Source organism: Gorilla gorilla, chromosome 6, assembly GCF_029281585.2.
Source record: "Gorilla gorilla gorilla isolate KB3781 chromosome 6, NHGRI_mGorGor1-v2.1_pri, whole genome shotgun sequence".
Lineage (NCBI taxonomy): Eukaryota > Metazoa > Chordata > Mammalia > Primates > Hominidae > Gorilla > Gorilla gorilla.
Window position 1 is genome coordinate 111373113 of NC_073230.2, and position 17811 is coordinate 111390923.

The following is a 17811-nucleotide window of genomic DNA, read 5'->3' on the forward strand; positions in this document are numbered from 1 at the left end:
CTAATTTTCTGTATTTTTTAGTAGAGATTGGGTTTCACCATGTTGACCAGGCTGCTCTTGAATTCCTGGCCTCAAGTGATCCGTCTGCCTCAGCCTTCCAAAGTGCCGGGATTACAGGCGTGAGCCACTGCGCCGGCCATAATTTTGGATAACTTTTGAGGAAATTGGGAAAGTACACACTTCTGCCCAATTAGTGATAATTACAATGGTGAATCTACCAGTGTTTAAATCCTTTAACTGTAGAATTAGGAGAAATATCCTAAAATTTTAGAAGAAAGATGGTCAGTTAACTTATAGGTTAAATGTTTTGTGTAAAGAGTCTGTATATCCTTCAGCAAAATAAGGCTTTCATATAGACAAGGACACAAGTTATAAGTTCACAGCTTAGTTAATTTTCACCAAGTGAAACACACTTATGCAACTAAGACTCAGAACAGGAAGGAAAACATTAATGGAACCTCAGAAGTCCTTCATGCTCCTTTCTAACAGTCACTTATCTAACACTGTAGATTAGTTGTGCCCATTATTGAAAACTTGTGTATGAATTGAAACATACAATTTGTACCTTCTTTTGGTGGTGGGGAAGGTTCTTTTGCTCAGTTTCATATGTGTTATTGCAGAATATTAATTCATTGTTTTGTACTATTCCACTGTTTGGATATAACACAATTTATTCATTCTTCACTTAATGGATAGTTTGGGTTTCTGGTTTGGGCAATAATGTACCACAGTACTATAGACATTCTTATGTGTCCCTTGCTAAATATATGTATGTATTTCTTTTGAAGATATATGTACAGGTGCAGTTGCTGAGTCATGTGTTCAGCTTCACTAGATACTGCCAGTTTTCCAATTTATACTCCCATTAACAATGTATGAGAGTTTCAGTTGCTTCAGATTTTTTTTTTGCATCACATAATACTAAAACATAATAAGTCAAGGATGCATGTTATAACTTTTAGTATAACTAATAAAAGAATAGCAAAAACATATAACTGACAAGTTAATAGGTAATAGGATGAAATAATAAACTTAGTCCAGAAGAGTAGTAAAACAGGTGAGACACATAGAAAACAAATAGTAATATGATAAATATCAACCCAATATGTTAGTAATTACATTGAATGTAAATGGACTACATATCCCAATTAAAAGATTAAGAATGTCAGATTGGAGGAAAAAATCTCAAGTGGATACTGCTTATAAAACATATCTTCAATATAAGGACACAGGAAGATTAATAACAGAAAGTTATGCAAGCACTAACCAAGCTGATGTAGTTATACTAATATCAGACAAAGTAGACCTTAAAGTAAAAATAATTATTAGAAATAAAGGACATTGTATAATGAATAAAGGGTTGCTAATCCAGCTCCTATTTTAAAAACTTATGTGTAATTTTTCAGACCCAACTATGTGCAGTTACAAAGACTTTATCTGACAGGCGTTACGGGAGAAAGCTGCCCTCCCCAAATCCGACTTGGTGTGTGGTCAATGCCCTGTAGTCCCTGAAATGAGTTGTGCCTGTGATTCAGGCCCCGCTGGCCAGCCATACTCTTGTAGATAGCTGCATCCCTAGCCTGGGTTCTTCATTTAGAGGCCTCTTTATCAGAGGCCTTTAGCAGAGACCTTTCTCAGGTGCCTCTAAACCACTAAAACCGCCTTAGTAGCGGGGAGAGGGGAGCTTCAAAGACTGTTTTTTCTCTACTCCAGTGGAATGCTTTTCCATTCCTAGCTCTTCTCCCTCTACCTACCCTCGGCTCCTGTATCCATGATCCTGCAGGAACCTTTTTGGGAGGGTCCCTCGATAGTGAAGAGAGCTCCATATCTGTGCTGATTCACCTGACCCTTGGCTAACGGCACCATTCCATGGGGAGAAAATAGACCAGGGACATTAGCACTTTCTCTTGTTTAGCCTCTTGCTTTATAGCATCACAGTAAGTGATTAAAAGCTTGACTGTGAAAAAGTTAATATTAACTTTGTAATCTTGTTTTAATTGAGTACTCAGACACCTGGCAGCTCAGCTTAGAGCCTAACAGTGGTTAATCTACCAGGAGGCTATAACAATTCCAAATTCGTATGCCTTTAATGATATATCCTCAAAATGCATAAAGCAAAAACTAATAGGTACTGGAAATTTATTGTATAACATTCACACAGAAAAGAGTGTACAGCTCAGTGAGTTATTGCAGAGTATATCAGTATACCCAAAACATTTAACATTACCAACACGTAAAGTAACAAGGCTCACTTGAGATACCTCTCAATGACTATGGCTTTCTCCTTCCTTAAAGGTCACTACTGTTTGTACTTCTAATAAAAGAGATTTCGTTTTGCCTGTTTTTAAGTTTTATATAATAGAATTATTAGTATATATTTATATTTGGCTTCCTTCACTAATATATTGGTTAGATATGTTTCTAACCATCTTCTGCTGAGTATTAACCTCCTATTATCATTTCAGATGTTTTAGAAAACGATTATGAGAGCTTACGTGTATTAAATGTTGAAAGAAATGGAAATATTATTTATACCTATAAGGTATGTCCATATTCTTTTTTATTGTGGTAAGATGTAAAATTTACTGTTTTTAATCATTTATATTCTCTTTTTACAGAATTCTATACTGTATCTTATTGAAGGGTAATGAATAAACTTGTTGGCATTTAATCTTAACATATGACTTTGTGTGTGTGAGACTGAATAAAGTGATTGAAATTTAGTAGTATTAGGCTGGGCATGGTGGCTCACAATTGTAATTCTAGCACTTTGGAAGTCTGCAACGGGCAGATCACTTGAGGTCACGAGATCGAGACCAGCCTTGCCAACATGGCAAAACCCCGTTTGTACCAAAAAAATACAAAAATGTGCTGGGTGTTGTGGCGCACACCTGTAGTTCCAGCTACTCAGGAGGCTGAGGCAGGAGAATCGCTTGAACCCAGGAGGTGGAGGTTGCAGTGAGCTGAGATTGTGCCACTGCACTCCAGCCTGGGTGACAGAGAGAAACCCTGTCTCAAAAAGAAAAAAAAAATTTTTTAAATATTAAATGTTTCTTCATTTTAAAATAAAACTAAACAGGCATATCTGACATAATACTCAAATTTCGAATCAATGAACAATTTCATTTTCTAGACAAAAAATACCAAGTAAAAATGTTTAAACCTAATTAATATGTTAACATTTTATCATTGGAGAAAATATTAAATATGATTACTCTCTTCAGACATAGATATGTTAGGACTTTCGAAGCATTATTATTATTTTGTTTTTAGAAACAGAGTCTTGCCCTGTCACCCAGGCTGGGGTGTGGTGGCACAATCATAGCTCACTGCAGCCTCAAACTCATGGGCTCAAGTAGGTTCCTTGAGCTCCTGCCTCAACCTCCCCAGTAGCTAGGACTATAGGCATGTGAAGCATGTTATTTAACAGTGTGTTTTCAATGTCAAGTGTTCTAAGGAAAATTTAACTTTACTATAATAAGCACACATGAATAATTCAAATGGCCAGTTTGCTTTGCACAGTTATATCACTGTACTTTTTAAAGTAAAAATAATTATTTTAAGTTGTGTCTTAGAATGGTACCTTTAAGGAATTGTGTGATTCACAATGTTTTACTTATAAGAATGTTATGGACTTGTCCTAGTCATCCCTATTATCTATCATATGTGTATATTTTCAAAGACATAAGTGGAAGTATAAAAAGATTTACGCCCACCATGCTCAGTCCTACTAGACAGTTCCCCAAACTCACTGAGCTCTACACTGTTGATCCATTTCATTCTTTGAGCCCAAATGACTAGCTGAACTGGATTCAGTCCCCTTCTGACAGGCACAGAAAGCTTCTTTTAGAGTGCTTACTGCTAAGATTGAGTTATTGCAGGTTGGTTTTAAAACTAGTAACATTCTAACTTCCTAAACAATGACATTTAATAAACATCTGGTTAATTTTTTTTAGGATGATAAGGGAAATGTCGTCTTTGGATTATATGATTGTCAAACCAGACAAAATGAGGTAAAAATCATAGATTACTCATTGGTTACTTTACTGCCTTTAGAGTTTTCTTTGTCTCCTCCTTTTTCTAGATATAAATTCCAACTTTATTTTCTCTTTTTCTGTAAACATTTTATTTGAAAAAACAGAATTGCAATTTGAGGCATACACACAGACCAGAGTAGTCTTTGGTATGTCCAAAGAACTAAGAAAGGTTGGGGGTTTTATCAGAAAGAGAAATGTTACACATGGCTTTGAAAGAAAACTCATTGGCAATAGGAAAGTTTCCAGGAGCTGGCAGATCTCATTGGTGTGTGAAAGCAGTAGGTAAAACTAGTTTTAGAGCCATGGCAGTTTGTTTCAGCAGCTACTAGGTGAAGCTGTTCTTAAGTTTATGGCATTTGGTCATTTTGGCAGCTGGCTTGCACAATACCTGGGCAGGCCCTTGTGCCCTGTGTGCTTCTCTTTTCCTCTCCTGATCTCTTGATTTAACTCAATTGAGTATGACAGAATAACTCCAGTTCTTGTAATCAGTTATCACAGTACATGCAACAGTTTTATTCATTTATTTGTTGGACACCTGTTTCTAATATTTGCCTATTATGAACACTATTGTATACACAGCTTTTTAAAATTCTTTTGTGTGTGTATCCAGGAGTGGGAATACCAACTTTATTTTCTAAAAAATTATATTTCTTTGCTTTCCTTCTCTTCTCCCTTAACGATCTCTTGGTCCTGTTATCTTAAACAAAAAATGCAAGGACTATTGGACCACAAAGTGAGGTGAAGTCTCTTAGACCTTTGAGATTTAAGTAAAATTGGCTCAAGCAAATTGTTCAATATCCTCTAAGAAAGTAGGAGGTCCACTGTCCTCCTTGAGATTTGTGTACTCCCAGGTCATCGTATAATGACCTCTGACTCTTTCTGCTTCTGCTTAACCTTCACGTGTCTTGTTTCTCATTATTTCTTAGTGATCCAGACAAGGAACCCCTTTACTTACTTTTTTCCCCAAATTACTCACGTAAGGCGTTGGTTGATGTGACAGGCTTTGTCTAATTCTGGGAGCAAATGGGAGGGAGTAATTTTGTACCTATGTAAAAACAATTTAGAATTGAATATTAGACATCTTTGAACTTAAATGTCCTTTATCCATTACAAATTTTTTACAGGTCACCTTACTCTTCAGGGTTCCAATATGCTGCTTGGTTAATTCTCTCTTCCCTTCTTCCACCCCTTTCACCTTTATTCATTAATTCATTCACCCATTCACTGATCCAGCAAATAAGCATTGAGTGTTTTCCCTGTCAGGTGCTGGAGACACAGTGATGATCAACATAAACTCACAATACACAGTCTAGGGAAAGAGAATAAAATCTCAAGTTTTCAGTGCAATTGTTAGCTTAATTTCTGTGTGGCATGTATTCTAAAAAGGTGGGTTGAGAGGAGACATCATAGTCTGTCTTCTGTCAATCCAGTTGTGGTGACTGCTGCTATCTTTTGTGGTCATATTCCTCTCTCCCAAGACTGTGAGCACTTGACAGTAGGAGCGCTTTGCATACCAATGTGTTTTATCCCCATTACCTTTAGCTTACTGCCTGTGAGTGGTAGGAGTACAGTGAATGTTTTTCAATGGATAGTGATAGGTTCCCTCCAGAGTGGCTGTTTTTCAAAAATTTTCCAGTGACAAAGCTGCTTTGAATTCCAAAATGTGAAAGTTAGTCCAGAAAATAAATTGGCCAAAGGATAAATAGGAAATTTAAACTAGCTTTGTAAACAGGCAAATTTTTCTTCTGAACCGTAGTCGCTAAACAAACCCTCCCCTTCTCCCATCTCTTCTCCACGTAGGCACAACCCTTACAGCCCATATGTTTTTTTTTTTTTACGGAACTTTTGATGGTTTTATTGAAGGAATGGATTTGTATACCAAATCTAGATGGGCTTTAAAATTCTTTTTTTTTTTTTTTTTTTTTTTTTTTGAGACAGAGTCTCACTCTATTGCCAGGCTGGAGTGCAGTGGCACCATCTCAGCTCACTGCAACCTCCGCCTCCTGGGTTCAAACAAATCTCCTGCCTCAGCCTCCCAAGTAGCTGGAACTACAGGTGTGTGCCACCATGCCCAGCTAATCTTTTTTTTTTTTGTGTGTGTGTGTGTATATATATATATATTTTTTTCTTTTTTCTTTTTTTTTTTTAGTAGAGATGGGGTTTCCCATGTTGGCCAGGATGGTCTCAATCTCTTGACCTCGTGATCTGCCTGCCTCAGCCCCAAAGTGCTGAGATTACAGGTGTGAGCCACCGTGCCCAGCCTGATTCTTTTCAAGTACTATATTTTTCCTTGGAAAGGTGCCACCATGGGGAAAGATGGTGCCATCAAGAGAAAAAAAAAAACTTTCTCTTGGTAATTGAGCTTCAGGATGGGATAACAGTGTCTGAGTCTTAATGCTTACCCATCCTTCTCTAAAAGTTTTTATTTTTTAAATTTGATAAAACTAGTACAGTAATGTCCTGTGTACTTTTCACTCAGTTTCTCTCAATTGTTAAATCTTGTGTAACTATAGGATAATATATTAAAACCAATAAATTAATGTCGGTAGAATGTGTGCATATGGTTCTATGCCATTTCATTACTTGTGTAGATTCTGGTAATTACCACTGCAATCGAGAAAGAGTTATTCCATTTCTACAAGATCTATTGGTGTTGAAATTTTACCAGTTCGAATGAAGTGTGGAACTATTATCTCCTTTTGAGTCTCTTTACCTTTCCATGTATTTGATTGTCTTCGATATTTCCTATACATTCTTTAAGATCCACATCAGGCAATGTTATACTTTTTGCCCTGATTGTCGAACATAATTTAGAAAACACAGGAGAAGGAAAGTCTATTGTGTTTACCTATATATTTGCTCTTTCCATGATTCTTTCTGATGTTCTAAGGTTCCTCTTTTATCATTTCCTTTCTCTTTCAAGAACTTCTTTTAACCATTTTTTTTAGGGTAGCTATGCCGATGACAAATTTTCATAGTTTTCTTCATCTGAGAATGTGTTTTTTTCCTTTCATTCCTGAAGGATAATTTTGCCAAGTATAGAATTCAGGATTCATGGTTCTTTTTGTTCCTCTCTTGAAAAACATGCCACTTCCTTCTGGGTTCTCTGGTTTCTCATGAGAAGTCTGCTGTCTTTTGAATTTTTCTCCCCCCCATATAGATGTCACTTTTTTCTTTGCTGTTTTTGAAAAAATTTTTTTCTTTCTCCTTAGTTTTCTGAAGTTTGATTGTGCTGTGTCTTCGTGTGGATTTGTTTGGATTTTGCCTGTTTGGGGTTTACTCCGCTTATTGAATCTGTAGTCTCTTGCCAAATTTGGGACATTTTTAATCATTAGCCAATATTTCTTCAAGTATTTTTTCTTAAAGTTCCAATCTGTTTCTCTTCTCTTTTTATGGACTCTGATTACAAGAATGGTAGATCTTTTGTTACAGTCACATGGATCTCTGAGGTTCTGTTTCTTTTATTTTTCGATTTTCTGTTGTTTAAATTAGGTAACTTCTATTGTTTTCAAGTTCACTGATTGTTCTGTCCTCTCCACTATGTTGTTGAGCCTACCCATGGAGGTTTTGTTAAAAAAAAAAAAAAAAAAATTTGGTAATTGTATTTTTCAGTTGTGAAATTTCCATTTGTATTTTTCTTTATATATTCTATTTCTTGCTGAGACTTTTTTTCATTTGCTTCAAGCATGCTTGTAATTACTTATTGAAGCATTTTTATGATCATTTTAAAATCTTTGTCAGAAAATTCCAATATCTTTGTTATCTCAGTGTTTGTGCCTATTGTTTCCTCATTCAGTTTGAGATCTTCCTGGTTTTTGGTATGACATGAGGTTTTCTATTGTATGTTAGACATTTTGAGTACTGCATTATGAAACTCTGGATGTTTTTTAAGTCTTCTCTTTAGCATACCTCCTGTGATAATTTACCTGTTGGGGAATTAGCGGGGTTGGTGGTACAACCTACTACTGCTAGGTTGTGCCAGGGGAAGGTCCAGGTTCCCCACTTGGCCTACTTGGACACCCCAGTGGAGAGAAGTGTCTTGTTATGGCTAGACAGAGGTGGGATTTCAGTCTCCCCACTTGGCCTCCACTGATACCACAGCAGAGGAGCAGGATGGGGGAAAGGTAGGTGAAGGCCTCATTATCATTAGATGGTAGTGAAAGTTTTGGTTTCCCATTCAGCCACCTTGGACACCATCCCAGTGAGGAGGTGGAAAGGGAACTCTTTACTACTGGGTCTGGGTGGGAGTCCAGGATCCACGTGGATTTGCTGGCACTCTTGGTGGGGGAAAGCTTGTTTACCACTGGGAATGGTTGAAAGTCCTGATTTCCTACTTGGTCTTCTTTGATACTCTTCTCGCAGAAGGGGGAAGGCTGCCTTGTTAACAGCTGGGCAAACGTGGGAGTCTAAGCTCTCCATGCAGCCTTTGCTGGTAGAGATGGGAGTGGGGTTGCATTTTCTTTTGTGGTGTTTGGCTGGAGTTAGGGTGGTTATAGTAAAAAAGTTTCTCTCTTGTTATGTTTCCTCTTTCCAGTTCCTTTGGCTAGAGAGCATGGGTGTGTGTTTGTTTTTGTCCGCTCCCATCAGTATTTCTGTTGTTTTCACCTCTTTACCTCTGAGTCTAGGCTATATGACACAAAAGGAAAACCCAGGGAACTCACCACTATGTCATTCATCAGGATCTGAGGTCCCTAAAGAGTCTGCTGCCTTCTCTCTGCATTTCAGAGTCGTCATTGAAACTTAAAAAATATATGTCCAGGGTTTTAAAACTGTACTTGGTGGGAGCAATAGGGACAAGTGGGTTGACTCCACTTTGCCCCGCCCCCCCCCCCCACCACCTCAAGTTTTGAGTTAATGGTCTCACCCTGCAATATGCAAATGGGAAGCAGTGTATTACTTATGCTTCCCATTAGCATAAGTAATGGGATAAGCATAAGCACGGTCCCAATAGCTTTCCTTCCTCACCCTCTTCCACCTCTTTCTCCCACCTTCTGTCATGTAGGACTTCCCTGGTAGTGCATACAAGAGTGAACGTGACCTAAACTGGTTGGATACAAGGGGGGAGGGGGGAGGGATAGCATTGGGAGATATACCTAATGCTAGATGACGAGTAAGTGGGTGCAGCGCACCAGAATGGCACATGTATACATATGTAACTAACCTGCACAATGTGCACATGTACCCTAAAACTTAAAGTATAATAAAAAAAAAAAAAGAGAGAATACTTTGCTGGTAATTTGGGACATGGACTCTTCTCTTTTCCACTGGGTTTGGTGATAAGTGAATTCACTGGGTTGGAATTGCTGTGGCTTTGGGGAATAGAACTTGGAGCTCTATTGTGTGGAAGCTGACAAATGTATTGAACCCAGAAAGCTAGGAGAATGTATATTTCCAGCTCTGGATCAAGCCAATACTGAAGTAACACCCCATTCTGTTCAATTTCATGAGCCACTAATTGTCTTTTTGCCTAAGCTAGTTTGGGGAAGATTTTTTGATGCTTGGAGTTAAAGACTTCTGATACTTGCACGCCTATTGACCTAGAAATTCCACTTTGAGGTTTTGATTCTACAGAAATATCTGCACAAATTCACACAGGTTTATGTAAAAGGTTCATTGGATTATTATATTACCTAAATGTAGGAGGCAAACTAAATGCCCATCAGTAAGTTTTTGGAAATTGATACAGCTATTAAAGGATTAAGAAGTCTATAAATGTATTGGTACAGAAGTCTCTCCAAAACATGTTGTTACATGAAAAAAGCAAGTTGTCAGAATAATACATTCCATTTATGTTTTTAAAAAACTTGCAATGTAACTGTGTAATATAAGTGCATAAATATAGAAAATTTATAAACATGCTTCCTTTTGGAAGAGAGTTGGGATTGGCTGAGTATAAAGGACTGTCATTTCTTTTGACCTTTTTTTTTGTTTGAGACAGGGTGTCACTCTGTCACTTGGGCTGGAGTGCAGTGGCACAATCACGGCTCACAGCAGTCTTGACCTCCTGGGCTCAAGTAATCCTCCTATCTCAGCCTCCCAAGTAGCTAGGACTACAGGCATGCCACCATGCCTGGCATATTTTTTTAAAAATTTTTGTAGAGATAGGATTTTGTCGTGGTGTCCAGGCTGGCTTTGACTTTTTATTTGATAGTGTTTGAATCTTTTAAACATTGAGACTATACTTATGTTATCTTTGTAATTAAAAGATAACAAACTAAAAATTAAGTGTATATACCCATTCTTCTTAGTAATAATTTAGAATTAGATTCTTCTTAGTAATAATTTAGAATCCCTCAGTTAGAGCAAGAGTCAAAGGAAACCGACAATTCTCACATGAATTCAGTACCTGATTAACTGAAAGTTCACTTTCTGTAATCAATTGTTCCCTAACTTTCCCAGCTTTTCCCATCAACTTCTAGCTATAGGGGTCTGGTGTGTTTTCGATACTTTTTTAGTGTGCAGATACTAGTAACCTTCTTAATACTTAGACTATTTACTGTTTCTCTTAGTCGGTTCTCTTCTGAGGTCGAAGACTGTCTCTTTCCCTTATCCTCTGGGTGTTCTTTAAGAGAGCCTGCCTAATAGAACTGGTGTTCTCTAGTTCCTCAATCTCTACATCACATCCTCCTGCATGGGCATTTTCATTTTCTTTAATATTCAAGAAAATGGAATCTTGCAATATTTTGAACATTTTAAACAACAACAAGGAAAAAAATTAAGTCTACCTTCCCAGTCCTCTAAATATGAAAGGCCTATGGGAGATGCACTTGTGACAGTGGCTAAGAAAACTAATGATTACTGAGGTAATTAATTACCTCAGTAATTACAATAGCTAACATTTGAGTGCTTATTGCACTAAGTGCTTCATGTAGATTATCTCACTTGATCCTCCTAACAATCCCATGAGTAGATGTTATGATTCCTGTTTTACCAATGGGGGGATAGAGAAGCTGAATAATTTATCCAAGGTCACGCAGCTAGCAAGTGACAGAATCAGGATTTGAACCTGGATCTAGCTGGGCTCCAACGTCTATGCTGTTAACCACTATACTTGGTTGTCTCATGGCTAAATATCAGTGCCAACATGGCTTACAATAGCAAACTTTTTTTTGGTAAAGAGTAGTCTGGAATGTGTCAGCATAGCTAAACTAGTTTGATTCTTTACTGAAATATTTTGCCCCAGTAATACTTAGCACAGAGCTTAATGGGAATTTATGTTGATACAATTGTTATTTAATGTATGAAACTTCAAATTAAAAATATTTTTGTTTTAATAGCTTCTATATACCTTTGAGAAAGACTTGCAAGTTTTCAGTTGCTCTGTCAACAGTGAAAGGACTTTGCTTGGTAAGTTGAGCTCTTATTGCTACATGTCAAGAACTGAACTACATCCTTCAAGAGTTTCAAAGTATTAGATTTTTGCAGTATTAAATTATTCTATAACAATAATTTCCTAGGAAAGAAATGTTCTTGAGAAGTTAAGTTTGAAATAAAGAATGTAGAGGCTATACCTACAAAAAAGAATGCTTTGTGTTCTGCCCTTATCTTCCGTTGACATATCCTTTGAGCCCTCATCTATTTCAGGTTTAAACTGGTAAACTTTAACAAGCTACCATATGGATCAATTGCTAATGGATTTTTTTTCTTTTTCCATTAGCTGCAAGTTTAGTTCAGTCTACTAAAGAAGGAAAAAGGAACGAACTTCAACCAGGTAATGAAATTACACTTTTTAGTACCTATGGGTAGATGAAGGTTATTGGTAGATGATTTATTATACTACCAAATCAAATTTCAAGCATCTTTAGAAATAGCCTTATCATATCTCAGAATAAAAGGCAAAGGTCATATCAAGCATGAAAAAGACTTAAAAAAAATTTTTTTTTCAAGCAAATGGAAAAGGACAGACAATGTTCTAACAGTGATTCAGCAGAAGTATTAAGATGGTAATTAGTACCTGCAGGCTAAATAAATGCTGAAGTAGAAAGCTATGGTCAGATGTTGGTATAAAAGATAGGGAAAGTCAAGAATGCATCTTTTCTTATATCTGGTTAGGTATTGATTAGTACCTAACACATTGTAAGTACTACACCAATACTAAAGATTAATTCTGCTCATTTGCCAAGGCCCACTTTATAGTTTTGTAGCTATGTGATGCTCCCTGGCCCCTCCCCACCACCTTTTAAAAACTGCTGTGAGTCATCCCTCTGTCTATAACTCAACAGTATTGAGTGCCTGCTGGGGGTCAGGCATTATGCATGGTGCTGGGGATACAATGGTGTGTAAGGGAGATATAGGCATCTACCCTCATGGGGCTTTCAGTCTAGTCTGGGGTTTCAATTGCAAATGCATACATTGGCCAGAGAGACCATGTAAATATGTGAAGCAGATTGAATGTAAGAAAAAAATCAAGTGACCAGCAGAATGTCCTTGTTTTTTTCCATTTTTAACATAGAAACCAAGAAATATTTTTTTTCTTTAATGAAAAAAAAAAAAAGTTCAAGAGATATAGGGACTAGTAGTAGGGTGGGGATGCCCCATGGGGGACTTTCAAGAAGGGGAGCCACTACTCAGCTCTAGCTTTTTGTTGTCACTAGCAAGTCCAGTGGAACTGGCTTTTCAATTTATCAAGGGAAGTCTGGAGCTTTTTGTAAAGATCGAATTTGTAAATGTTGGCTTGAATCTATTTAAAAATCGTACTTGGGACAATAATAACCACCTGTGGGCTGGAGCCAGCCTGTGATTACCATTGGTCAACTTCTGGCCTAGTGGGTCTCCTATCAATCTCTTACTATTCTGCTCCCAGGTGCTTTCCATGTGTTCTGTTTATTTGACACTTAAATTCCTTCTTAAATTACTTCTTTTGTTAGCATAGTTCCCACTCAGATGTATTTTCCTGCCGTTGCATGTGATGGAAAAACCCTTTGTACTTACTTTCCACATGAGGCTTGTGAGGCACTCCCAGGCTTCTCATGACACACATTTCCCCAGAGCCTAGTCTGCAAGGGACCTTCTTGGGGGCCTCAGTAAAATTGTTTATGGGAGATTTGGTGGGCAGGAGGCTCACCTGAAATCTCATCATTTGTATTGCTCATCCTTACCCTCCCCCTGCCATGATATACTGAGAACAACCCCTTCCGTCTTTGGTGCCATGTCCTCCTCTTCCCAGTACTGTCAGCACTCTCTGTTCCTTTTAGAATTAAGCGCAGGGCTTGCTTCAGAGGAGATGGAACTGGAATAGCTTAAGTGAAATACGATCTGGGACATTAGTGTTCTGACCCTTAAAACAAGGGTATGGGCAAAACCCCAGGATACGGCTGCGACCTTTGGGCTAATAGACCCATTTCCCCAAGAAGAGGAAAGGCCTAGCCGCTGTGTTCCTGGAGGTGGTGAGGGTGGGCATCTGTATAGAAACTTGGGTTGGCTCCTGTGCCTCCCAGTTCTTCTTGAGCCTTATTTTTTTAGCCTTAAAAATTCTTTATTGTGTTGGGAAACTGAGTAGTAACTACATTTTTTACATCTGTCTATTGTTCACCATCTATGCCTGACTGTCACACAGAACAGTAGTCCTTTATGATTATGTAGATTATAAAATTTACTTTCAGGCCAATTTTAAACTTTACCTGATTACAACATTAAAGTCTATTCACGGATGCTTGCTCAGTCTTGTAAGTTTGATGCACTTATAGTGAGATGATCTGCTTGCATCTTTAAAAACAGTGCAATGAATGTTATTAGTTATTGTGTTGGATACTTCACAACTTTATCATGTTGGCCAGCTCTGCCTAGGTGTAGTGTGACAGTGCCTCACCTCAGCTGCCCTACCTGTGTCTTGCTTTCTGCCAAGGGCGCTTGGGAAAATCTATTTACTGCCTACACATGTACAGCTTGGAAGTATGGTTGGGCATGATGCCCAGGAGAATAACCCATGACCAATGGTGGCAAGGAGCTGAAAGATAAATGGTCTTCCTTTCCATCTCTAAAGTGGGTAATTGTGAGGTGTACTCCAAGCAGCTTAAAATCCAGGGTGGTCACTAATTTGATAATGCCCCATTTACTGGTATACTTTTCTTCCCTGTTTCATTTTTCCCAGTCTCTTATGCCAATGCTGGCTAGAGTGATCCTAGAGTTATATAGCTCCCTGAGATAAGTTCTTATCTTAGTGTGAATTTCCCCATAACTGTGCCTGAAGCAGAGATTTGAGTCCAATTAATTTATCTGGGGAATGATACTAGGAAAGGCCATTAGAGGAATGTTTAAACAGAGACCTGAAGGTGGGGATGGAACAAGCATGAGGCTATGGAGAAAGCACATTTCTGGCAGATCAAACAGTCATCACAGGACTATACTTGGTAGACTCGCTGTTCAAGGATAGTGAGGAGGTCAGTGAGATGAGTGGAGTGAACAAGGGACAGAGTGGTAGGAACTGAGGGCAAAGGAAAAAAGAGGTGAGGTGCAGACAGATCACATAGACCCAAGGAGGCCATTGTAAAGGTGTGGCCCTCATTCCTGGTAAAATGGGAAGAGATACGCATACTGAGCAGGGACATGATCTAACTTGCTTCATAAAAGGATTGCTGTAGCTGCTGCGTGGAAGATGGACTGCAGCAGGGCAAGGAGAGAACTATTACAGTCTAATGGCTTGGACTGGTAAAGTGGAGCAAGGGCTAAGTGGCTGTGTTTGGATGTATTCAAAAGATCGACTTGTCAAGATTGGCTGCTTGGCCGGGCACAGTGGCTCACGCCTGTAATCCTAGCACTTTGGGAGGCTGAGGCAGGTGGATCACCTAAGGTCAGGAGTTTGAGACCAGCCTGGCCAACATGGTGAAACCCTGTCTTTACTAAAAATAGAAAAATTAGCTGTGTGTGGTGGCACATGCCTGTAATCCCAGCTACTTGGGAAGCTGAGGCAGGAGAATTGCTTGATCCCAGGAAATAAAAGTTGCAGTGAGCAGAGATCGTGCCACTGTACTCCAGCCTGGGTGACACAGTGAGACTCTGTCTTAAAAAAAAAAAAAAAAGTATATATATATATATATGCATGCATGCCGCCGGATTTGATGGGAACATAAGAAAAAGAGACAAGTCAAGCGTGACTCACTTTAAGGTTTTTGGCTAGAACAGGTAGAAGGGCATGTGGGCATGTATGTGTGTATGGGAGGGGCAGGAAGGAAGAGTTTCATTTTGGACTTGCTCAGTTTGACATGCCTAATAGACATCCCAGTGGAGATGTGAGGTGGAGTTTGGAGATGAGTCAGAAGGCCAGGTAAGAGGTCACGGCTGGAAAGGCACATTTAGGAGTCATCAGTATATGAAAGGTATTGCTCATCATGGGAAGGTTTCATTTTGTTCAGTAAAGATTTCAGATGATGTAACCAGAAAGCACTATAGGATTTATTAGAATGTTTTATTTGAACGAATATTTTGGAAACGTTTATTTTGTCTGTCCATCAAATGGCCTTACAAGCCATTTGATTATAAGACGTGGTTTGTCTCAGGTGGGGTTTAACACTGTTGCTTAAAATAAGATTTTTCCACTGTAGATGAGACAAATTGTACCATTTTTTTGTAAACAGAGTTCTTTGATCCACATACTTTACAATGCAGTTTTTTTTCTTTTTTTAATCAGTAATGCTCCTTTTCTTGGCTGTAGAGATGGCAGAGTGAATATTTTACTGAGAAAATGGACTTCCATAGGAAACCAGGCTCTGGCTGTCCCCTTCATCCTCCCCTGTGGAGTTGCATTTGCCACAAGTCACAGCAGATTCTCACTGGGCAGCAATTGGGGTGACCATATGGGTCAGGGGCCCCATTGCCACTGAGATTTTCCAGAACTCCCTCTCACCATCATAGACAGTCAAGTGTCACAGATGCTCTGTGAAGCTGTGATTCGGTTCAAGAGCTTGAATAACCAGAGCTCCTTCAGAACCAGGCCATATTGAACTCTCCCATCCTTGTCACCATTTCACAGTATGTGCCTGGATCACACCACGGTGGTTTGCTCACCTCCGTTCTCCTCATGTCATGTCTATCCCTCTGCCTGATCCTGCTGTCTCTCCTTGTGGTATCCAGATATTGCCTGGTCTTGTCTTCCCCTTCAGTGATGGTCTCCCAGTCTCCACTGATAATCTTTTTTTTTTTTTTGAGACAGTGCCTTGCTCTGTCACCCAGGCTGGAGTGCAGTGGTGTGATCTCAGCTCACTGCAACCTCCAACTTCCGGGTTCAAGCGATACTCCTGCCTCAGTCTCCCGAGTAGCTGGGATTACAAGTGTGCGCCACCACACCTGGCTAATTTTTTGTGTTTTTAGCAGAGAGGGGATTAGTCATGTTGCCCAGGCTGGTCTTGAACTCCTGAGCTCAGGGAATCTGCCCACCTCAGCCACCCAATATGTTAGGATTACAGGCATGAGCCACTGTGTCCAGTCTCCACTGATATCTTGATTCTCAAAATTCTTTTTTTTTTTTTTTTTTTCCTGAGATGGAGTCTTGCTCTGTCACCCAGGCTGGAGTGCAATGGTGTGGTCTCGGCTCACTGTAACCTCCATCTCCCAGGTTCAGATTCTCCTGCCTCAGCCTCCTGAGTAGCCAGCACCGCAGGCATCCACCACCACAGGCATCCACCACCACTTCCGGCTAATTTTTGTATTTTTAGTAGAGATGGGGTTTCCCCGTGTTGGCCAGGCTGGTCTCGAACTCCTGACCTCAGGTGATCCACCCGCCTTGGCTTCCCAAAGTGCTGGGATTACAGGTGTGAGCCACCACTCCCAGCCATCAAAATTCTTAATTTAGCACCTCATAGAATAATGGGATTTTATGGCTGAAAGGGATTGTAGAAGTAATCTGGTTCTTTGGTCTTTCATTTTATTCTGATTATTTTTGAGACAGGGTCTTGCTCTGTTGCCCAAGCTGGGGTGCACTGACATTCTTATGGCTCACTACAGCCTCGACCTCCCTGGCCCAGGTGATCTTCCCACCTCAACCTTCTGAGTAACTGGGACTATAGGCACACACCACCATGTCCAGCTTGTTCTTAATATTTTTTTTCATTTTTTTGTAGAGATGGGGTTTCACTATGTTGCCCAGGCTGGTCTCAAATTCCTGGCCTCAAGTGATCTTCCTGCCTTGGCCTCCAAAAGTGTTGGGATTACAGGTGTGAGCACCTTGCCCTGCATGTTTTATTATGTTTAATAATGAGGCATTGAGGCCTAGGAAAGCTTGGTGATTTGCTGTGAAGTAAATACCAGGATAATGGCAGAACTGAAACTAGAACTGATGTCTCTAGAATCTTAATTCACGATGCTTCCTTTTTCACTGTGAAAGCACATGGTATGTTATTGAGAGAAATTACTATTTGCAAAGGTTTGCTCTTATTATGCTAGTAATATTAGTCAAATGTCTGGGTTGTACTCCAGAAGGGAAAAATTAGTGTAGAAAGGTGTTTTCTGCCTTCAAAGATCTTCCCATTTTAAAGGTAAGAAAATCTTGCTGATAGCTGGCTGTCTCCTTTGGGTACAAATTCCTGCTTAAAAAAAAAAAAGCCAAACATATGGTGATTCTTTTTCTTTTTTTGAGACGGAGCCTCATCTGTTGCCCACGCTGGAGTGCAGTGGTGTGATCTCAGCTCACTGCAACCTCCGCTTCCTGGGTTCAAGTGATTGTCCTGCCTCAGCCTCCCGAGTAGCTACAGATGAGTGCCACCACACCCGGCTAATTTTTTTTTTTTTTTTTTTTTTAGACGGAGTCTCGCTCTGTCACCAGGCTGGAGTGCAGTGGCGC

At 39.3% G+C, this 17811-nt stretch overlaps 1 protein-coding gene across 10 annotated transcripts in view; it reads left to right on the forward strand.

Moving 5' to 3' along the window:
- Positions 1–17811, forward strand: part of GSAP (gamma-secretase activating protein) — a 146754-nt gene that overhangs the window by 7969 nt on the left and 120974 nt on the right. For 8 of the 10 annotated variants that reach the window (XM_031012924.3, XM_031012925.3, XM_063708684.1 and 5 more), the window contains exons 2-5: positions 2466–2542; positions 3957–4013; positions 11315–11384; positions 11695–11748. In XM_031012924.3, the coding sequence (XP_030868784.1) occupies positions 2466–2542; positions 3957–4013; positions 11315–11384; positions 11695–11748 (258 nt within the window). The remainder of the gene's footprint in view (positions 1–2465; positions 2543–3956; positions 4014–11314; positions 11385–11694; positions 11749–17811) is intronic. The other 2 variants (XM_055392527.2, XM_055392528.2) reach the window with 1 other exon arrangement.